At 39.4% G+C, this 9213-nt stretch overlaps 1 protein-coding gene across 1 annotated transcript; it reads right to left on the bottom strand.

The window, feature by feature from the left end:
* Positions 1-162: 162 nt before the first annotated feature.
* On the bottom strand, positions 163-9185 carry LOC114464274 (ubiquitin-associated protein 1-like). The gene is made up of 5 exons (XM_028448319.1): positions 9060-9185; positions 7465-8019; positions 6226-6393; positions 1103-1204; positions 163-340 (listed from the first exon to the last, which is right to left on the bottom strand). Exons 1-5 carry the CDS (start codon positions 9183-9185, stop codon positions 206-208), a joined length of 1086 nt encoding a protein of 361 aa, XP_028304120.1. The 3' UTR covers positions 163-205.
* Positions 9186-9213: the final 28 nt, after the last annotated feature.

Here is a 9213-nt window from a genome sequence, read left to right as displayed (position 1 = left end):
AATTACTATTAAAAAGTAAATGAACTAAATTACAATTATCATAATGATTATGACAGCAACAGATTTTTAAAATTACAATTATAATTATGCCATAATTGTAGATAATTATCAATAAAAAAACCCAGAAGAAATTACGTAATTCCAATTATTATTGACCCCAACCCTGGTGTTGGATGACTTCCAGTCCTTTGTATAGATGATGTTTTTATGCCATTCGAGTCACCAGCTCCTCCAAAGCCTTCTCGTGGTGGTTTTCATGAAGCAGCAGCACCTCTTTGATGGCACTTTGCTGAAAGCCCATCTCATGGAACTGAGTCAGGAGACGCAGGAACTCAGCAGCCTGGAAACAGAAACATGGAGAAAATGCAAACAATAACAACTCAGAACACCCTCAGTGAGGCACATCCACAAAGCCAATCCTTCCTTTTGTAAAATTTACTGTGGAAAATACAAACAATTTTCTGATCTTTCCTTTGCTGAAGCTCTGGTTGCTCAGGTGTTGGTCTCCCATCTTTTAAAAGCTGCTGTTTTACCTCAAAAAAAGTTTCTTTATCGTCTCTAGCGCTGTCATCCTGACTGTAGTGTTATACCGCTTCTAGCTAGAGAACGTAGCAGCAGCGGTCACGTGATATCAATTCACTAATGCACTGTGAACTTACGTATAGCATTTAGCATAGCGCGGTTACTGCCAAAGGCAGCGTAGAGAGCTGCCTTTTTACGTAAATGGTTGTCGTCTTGGGGAACTGACTGCGCATGCGCAAACACACAACACGCTATGGAACAGAAGCAGAGCAGCAATGTGCTTTTGGGAGGGGGTGTGGCCTCCTCCTGCCTTACAGCGGTTCGGAAATAGCGATGTTTAGCGATTTGGGTTATGAAAAGCACAAAATGCTGACACTTTCAAACTTATAGGTACTGTAGGCTTTTGGAAACTGAAAATTAAATAATTTATAATTACATTATATTTAAAACAAATAATCAAAATATCAATTCACCCTTGGGTAGGCACTGCCTACCCTGACTGCATGTCACTGGCCATTGCCACTGTCACTCGTCCATGTGAAGGTGTGTGTTCACATCACATTTAGTCACATTTAGTCACCTTGCTCTCACAGTTCTGAAACATCTCCAAAGCTTCCTCCACCTGTGTTTGATCGTAGCCCAATTGACACAGCCGCTCACTGGAGACCAGATACTTTAACACCTGTAGAAACACCAATACAATGCATATAGAATATAAGTTACAGGAATATAACGTTTTTATTGTTTTTCATGTGGGCCTACAAATGGGAAATCAAATCATCTCAAGATAAAGTATGTGCAAAAGTAAAGCTCTTCTAAAGTATAAAGGACTCAGTTATGACCACAGATATAGGGCGCTGATTGTAAAGTTGTGCAGGCTAAAATAAACAGCAACTTTTTGCAACATTTAGCAACAAACCATTATAAAAACGTATGTGAATTTTTTATGTTAGTTTTGACCAGATTTACAACAATATTATGAAATTATAACTGTTGAAAAAAAACCGGTAAAGCAGGTGGATATCTAGGCAGCTTCGTTGCATCAACCTTAACAGGACGTCAACATTAGACTTGGAAAAGCATGGGGAGCACTAGGAATGGACAAAATCTGGAGGTCTGACCTCCATGACAAGTTAGAGAGAAATTTCTTCAGTCCTCATATACGGCTCCATCTCATGGACCCTGACATCGAAACTTGAAAGATAGATGATGCTTATATGCATATGCACCGCACTGCTCTTTTGGGTTAAATGATTTAGCCAAGGAGGAGTCTGAGGTGTTAAAGCAGGATTTCACCCATCTGCTAAAAACTGTGAGCTGTTTACAGCCTAAAGTGTTCATCAGTGGCCCGATACCTCCAGTCCGCAAAGGAGATCTGAAATTCTCAAGGATTTACTCTTTGAATAAATTTCTGTCTTCGGCTTGTGCTGCCCTTTCACTAAATTTTATAGAAAATTTTCCTATTTTTTGGGAACGTCGTCATCTTTTTAGAGCAGATGGACTGTGTCTAAACAAGGCTGGAGTAAAACTCTTCACATCCAACTTGTTTTACTTCACCAGTCACACTGCTATCAGTTCTGATAAAGACAGAGGACAACATGTACCATCGGAGAACAAAACAACAAGGAAAGAACATGGAGTCAATGAGCTTCCAGCAAGAAATAAAAATCGCCAAAATGAAGAGGTCAACCCAACCCCCGATTCTCAGGACCCACCTGCTTCACCCCAAAATTCACCTACTTCCACCTCATCCAGCTTCTCTCCTACCCCTGCCTTCTTGGATTTAACTGCCCAGATGAACGAGCTGGTTCTGGCTGGCACAAGACTAACACCCCACCCTTTACCCCACCAAGGTCAATCTGCACCACCCATCCCTCCTCGACGATACCAGGCTCAGGATCACTCTTCTCCTCAGGCCAGCTGTGTTCAACTTAGAGCGACACAGGTCTGATGTGTGCTGGGTCCAGACTGCAATAGCTCTATTTTTAGGAACAACCAGAAAAAGTCAGGGCCCTATGGAGTTAATGCAGCTTCTTTAATTCCTGTGGTGACAGGTAACACAGGTAAAATTGTGAAATTAAAGAAAAGCAAAAAGCTTTATAGAGATAAAAATTTGACTCCTATAACATGTCATCCAAAAAGTCCACCAGTGTCCTCCAGTAAAGTCTTTAAAATTAGCTCTTCTTAATGTTAGATCTCTTGTTAACAAGTCACTAATAATTAATGATTTTATTTTGACACATCACTTGGACTTTTTATTTCTTAATGAAACATGGTTGAATGATGGTATCAGTAATACTATTCTCAATGAAAGTGCGCCACAAGACTTTATTTATTTAAATAAGTGTCGTACTTGCAGGAAAGGTGGTGGAGTTGCTGCCATTTTTAAATCAATATTTCAGTGCAAAGAAATAACATTTGGTGATTTTATCTCCTTTGAATATATGTCATTCTTACTGAAGGGTGATTCAAGAGTTCTGTTTTTAGTCATTTATAGACCCCAAAATATTCTGGAGAATTCATGGATGAGTTTGCTGAACTGCTGTCAGTTGTATGCACTGAATACAACTTTTTAATAATAACAGGTGACTTAAATATTCATGTAGACAATAACATGGACAATACTGCCAAAGAACTGTATGCTTTAATGGATACTTTTGGTCTTACACAACATGTGACTGGTCCGACACACACTCAAGGTCACACTTTGGATCTGGTTATCTCTAAAGGTGTTGATATCTCTGCTGTTGATGTAAGAGACTTAGCTCTATCTGATCATTTCTGTGTCTTTTTTGACCTAGAGACTGTAACATCTGTTCCCCCTAGTTATGTGTGTTTAAAGAAAAGGTACATAAATGAGAACACAAGTGCACAGTTTATGGAAGCCATAGCAATGACACCAACATTGAGTGCTGAGACAGTTGATGATCTTCTGGATGAGTATAATAGAAACGTCTGTAATGTCATAGATGTGGTGGCTCCAATCAAAACTAAGAGAAAACCAAACACACAGAAAACACCTTGGAGGAGGACTGAGATACAGAAATAATTTTCTGTAATTGAAAAGCTCACAACCCCCCCAGATCAGATAGCCCCTGAATTACTGTCAGCTGGAAAATGCAATGAATTTGCTGTATATTTCAATGAAAAAATACAATCAATAAGGTCAAACATCAGAACAAACCAGCAAAATCACAAAAAGCTTGAACAGCTTCAACCACTGAGGGATGAGTCAATTACAATGTTAGAGTTTATTACAGTGAACCCAAAAACAATAGAGGAGACTGTTCAGCAGCTGAATCCATCAACGTGTTGCCTTGACACAATACCCTCAAACTTCTTTAAAACTGTTGTAAAGTCAATTGTCACTGATTTGTGTCAGATAATTAACTGCTCATTCCAATCAGGCACCGTACCAAAATCCCTGAAAGTAGCTGCTGTGAAACCGCTGTTAAAAAAGAGAACACTGGATGCCTCTATACTGGCTAACTATAGACCAATCAGCAACCTTCCATTCATGGCCAAGATCATTGAGAAGGTGGTCTTCAACCAACTGAGTCAATTCTTAACATTCAACAAAATATTTGATAAATTTCAGTCAGGTTTTCGTTCTCATCACAGCACTGAAACTGCTCTTATCAAAGTGACCAATGACATAAGGTTGAACACTGATTCAGGAAAAGTATCTGTTCTCATTCTGTTGGATCTAAGTGCTGCATTTGACACTGTAGATCATACAATTTTGTTGCACAGATTGCAAACATGGGTTGGACTAAATGGAAAAGTAATGCAATGGTTTAAGTCATACTTGGAGGAGCGAAGCTATTTTGTAAGCATTGGAAACTTTGAATCTGACAGATTACCAATGTCCTGTGGGGTTCCTCAGGGATCTGTTCTTGGACCTCTTCTGTTTAACCTTTACATGCTTCCTTTAGGACAAATTTTACAGAACTGTAAGGTTGATTATCAGAGCTATGCAGATGACACACAACTATATCTATCACTGAACCCAGATGACCATGGTCCCATTGAGGTGTTGTGTGACTGTTTAGAAAAAGTAAACTGCTGGATGAGTGAAAACTTCCTTCAACTAAACCATGACAAGACGGAGGTGATTGTCTTTGGTAACAAGGAAAAGAGGACTGCTGTCAGCAATTATCTTGAGTCTCGATCTTTAAAAGCTAAAGACCAAGTCAAAAACCTTGGTGTTCTGATTGACTCAGATCTTACATTCAGCAGTCAGATCAAATCTATCACAAAAACAGCCTTCTACCACCTAAAGAACATCTCCAGAGTGAAAGGTTTAATGGCTCAGAAAGATCAGGAGAAACTGGTCCATGCTTTTATCTCCAGCAGACTGGACTATTGTAATGGTCTTCTGACAGGAATCCCCCAAAAGAGCATCAAACAGCTACAGCTGGTTCAGAACGCTGCAGCTCGGGTCTTAACCAGAAAGAAAGAGGTCAGAGCACATTACTCCAGTTTTAAAGTCTTTACACTGGCTCCCAGTCAGCCTCAGAATAGACTTTAAAGTTCTGCTGCTGGTGTATAAATCTGTGAATGGGTTTGGTCCAGAATACATCAGTGACATGTTAGTCAGGTATGAACCCAGCAGGTCTCTCAGATCTATGGACACAGGTCAGATAGTGGAGCCCAGAGTTCACAGTAAACATGGTGATGCTGCTTTTAGTTGTTATGCTGCAAAGAAGTGGAACAAACTGCCAGCAGAGCTGAAGTCAGCATCCAATGTGAACATTTTTAAATCAAAGTTAAAGGCACTTTTTTCTCTACTGCATATGATTGAGAGAGAGATTTTTTGTCATGTTGTTGATGTAATGGTAATGATGATTTTACTGATGATTTTAATTGATTTTACATATGATTTTAATTGTTCTTATTGATTTAAATGTTCTTATTGATTTTAAACAATTGAATGTTTTATCATGTAAAGCACATTGAGTTGCCTTGAGTATGAAATGCGCTATATAAATAAATTTGCCTTGCCTTGCCTTGCCTCTTAACCGGTCTTGGAAAGATCGTCCTACCAACAAAGAACTCTACGACAAAATTCCACCCATTACCACTTCAATACAACAACGACTGCAGTTTGCCGGACACTGCTGGGCGCAGCAAGAACGAACTGGCGGTAGATGTCATCCTGTGGAGGCCACTCCATGGAAAGAGATCACAAGGGCGGCCGAAGAAGTCCTACATTGACCAAATGGCTGATGAACAGACAGGCTACTGCTATGAGTGACAGGGATGGATGGATGGATAGAAAGGGTAATCAAAAGCCGAGCTAGCTTTACCTGATAAGGTAAGTAAGGTAAGTAAATATTGAATAACATATATTATATTAAATATTTAAATGTAACATTTAGAATTAACATTTGGATTCCGATTTAATATTTAGATTTAGAAGTTAACGTTTGGATTGATTAAATATTTAACATTTAGATTTAGATTAAATGTGTAACATTTAGAATTAACATTTGGATTTAGATTTAATATTTAACTTTTTGGTTTAACATTGTAAATAAATATAGTAAATATCACAAATTTCACAAAACTAGTGAAAAGTGGTTGTGGTTTGTTGGTAAATGTTGCAAAAAGTTGCTGTTTATTTTACAATTGCCGCCCCCACCCCAGTGACTCCATAGTGATGTTACTAATGATTATCAATGTAAGAACTGGTTGACTGACTTGTTCTGGGCTCTGGTAGCCTGTTTTCTGCAGAGCCATGACAGCCGTGCGTAGAGGATATCCTCTCTGTGTGATGGTTCCCAGCAGTGTTCTCTCCTCCAGGCTCAGGGCCGACAGCAGCTCAGCAGCAGAATCACAGAAAAGCCCCTCAGGACCACCAGGAAACACCTGATCAATAGACACAGAGTGATGGATGAAACACACTAATCACATGTTAGAAAAGGCTGATTAATGATTGAATAGTTCAAGAGTTAAAGTCAAACTTTCACATTCATTTCATTGATATATATTTTTAGGTCTTCATAGGTTATCATCAGGGTTTAAACTAATGCTTCTTTTACTTTGAAATTATAAGTGTTTTGGTTCACGTGGTGACCCTTTACAATAGTGACCAACTGCTGAGTAATGAAATGAAATGCACATATATCTCATTAGCAGGTCTTTCAAATCAGTGTTTCTTAAATGGGGGTACGTGCGATGGTACTACAGGGGGTACTTGAGAGAGAGGAAAATGAACAAATGAAGTGTCAGTGTTGGTCCCACACCAGGCGTGATAAATGATAAAACTTTAGAAATAAATCTATTCAAGAGCCACTAAATCAGGGTTTTTTAACCTTGGGGTTAGGACCCTGTGTGGTGTCACCTGGAGTTTAGATGAGGTATCTTGAAATTTCTGAAAAATTAAAAAAGATTTTTTTTTTATTATTCTTCTTTAAAAAATAAAAATAAAAAATACAATCTCAAACAAAGTCATTTCTATACTTTGTGAATCTAGTGAAACTAAAAGGTAGAAAAAAATATAAATATCTGAGGTCAAACATGATCAAAAAATGTCTTTGCTTTCGACAGAAATTCTTGATATCAAAATGGGGTCAAAATCCAAAAAAGGTTGTGAACCACTGCACGAAATATTGTTTCTTTCCACTTACTGTATTTACAATATTATATTCTCTAAAATGCTTAGATTCATAAATAAGAGAAAGGAGTACTCGAGCCAAAAAAGTTTAAGAACCACTGATTTAAATCATTGGTTGGGATGAACTTTTTTTTTTTAGCAAAACTTCGAGCTCGTCCATTGGATTAATTACCTCTAAAGAACCTGGACACGCCCACAGGCCCCACACACTGTGTTCCAACATCATTTAACCTCACATTTTAAGATAGAATATCTTTATATTTTTATCTTTGAAATGACCAAACCTCATTACTTGTTTGTTAGTGTTTCATGGACACGCTGACCTTCTTACGACTGGGTTTATAGAGCGGTCCTGATGAGGAGGGTCTCTGCAGCTGATGTTTGGACCATGAAGGACCAACACTGGTAGAGTTGGAGTAGAACCTGCTGCTCACAGCACACTGCTTCTTCTTGTTGAACATCTTGCGGCTGTGAGGGACAGGGTTGTTCTGAACCATGTTCTGATCCAGTCCACGATGAGGAGGGCAGGAGGTCTTCAGGGGTGATGCTGGGCCACAGTGATGGGAGCAGAGGTGGGTGGAGGCAGCGCTCCGGGGCCTCTGAGGAGGTTCTTCAGTGGAGGAACTTTCGTCATCCTCAGAGTAACCGTCGTCCTGCTCAGAATCAGAGACTTTGAACCTGACTGTGCGATTACGATGATCACGTCGAGCGTCTGCTGAGTTTAAGCTGTGGCTGCGGGGCCGAAGGTCTCTGCTCCTGAGGCTATGCCTGCGAGGCCCCTGAGGGCCACTGAACATCAGGCACAGAGGAGGGCAGGATGGAGCCGGGCCCATTGGTTCATGTCTAGATAAGATCCATCTCTCCAGCTTGAACTCGTACTGCAAACACAAAACAAAGACAAAAATCTGGCTTTGAGAGAAATTTGATTTAGATTAGTTAGCTATTAGCAGCTAGCAAGTGGCTATTCATAGCAAATTCTTTCTACAAACAAATATACAATTCAAAGTTGCCCGTCGATGGCTTAGATCACGCGTCAAACTTCAGTCCTCGAGGGCCGGATTCCTGAGACTTTTAGATGTACCCCAACTCAAACACTCCTGGTGGAGACCAATGTGTTGTGATCAAGCTCTGTAGAAGCATGATAACGAGCCATTCATTTGATTCAGGTGTGTTGGAGCAGGGACACATCTAAAAGTCTGAGGAATCTGGCCCTCGAGGACTGGAGTTCGACATCCCTGGCTTTTATAGTGAAAGTTTTTCTGTGTGCAACAAAAAAAGATCTTTATTTACTTATAAGTATCTTATTTATCAGTTTTTCTCACAGGAAGTTGCACTCATAATAAGGTAGCGTCCACAGGAACAAGATGGATTGCAGCTGATAGTAGAGCCCAGAGTTCACAGCAAACATTTTAGTTGTTATGCTGCAAAGAAGTGAAACAAACTGCAGCAGAGCTGGTCAGCATCACATGGAACATTTTAAATAACATTTAAAGGCTCTGTTTTTCTCAACTGACTATTTCTGATATATGTTTTGTCATCTTAAACATGAGTTGATTCCATAATTTTATTCATTAAACAAACAATTGTTGCTTTGTGTGTCGCGCACCACAGAAAAAGTTGCTTATGTCAATCTTCTATTGTAAATTATTTGTATTTCTTCAAAAAATGAAGATAAATTGGACCAGAATGTTAGTTATATATCATTTCGCTGTGTTTTTTACCTGCAGTAACACATTAGTGACAGAAACCACAAATTACTTACACATAAGTTTTGAGAAAATTCTGCCATTAGATAGGTCAGGCTGGGATTTCAAATGTCTATTAAATGAAATCAGGACATGGATTTTAAAACGTAGGCATTCCAAACAGTGCTAAACAATAAAGACCATGTGGAATACGGTGCATTAGGAAAGACCACCTCAGTTTCCTGCAGTATCTGCTCACAGTGTGGAACACGGATATCTGGAGCCATCAGAAGCTGCGTCTCACCTCCCAGCGAACCCATCACCATCTGAAACGGAACGTCTTCCAAAACACTCATCATCCCAAAATGTTCAAGGAATTTTTATCCA

The sequence above is a fragment of the Gouania willdenowi genome, chromosome 6 (assembly GCF_900634775.1).
Source record: "Gouania willdenowi chromosome 6, fGouWil2.1, whole genome shotgun sequence".
Taxonomy (NCBI): Eukaryota; Metazoa; Chordata; class Actinopteri; order Blenniiformes; family Gobiesocidae; genus Gouania; species Gouania willdenowi.
The sequence above is the reverse complement of the archived record's forward strand: the minus strand, read 5'-3'. Positions and strand labels throughout refer to the sequence as shown.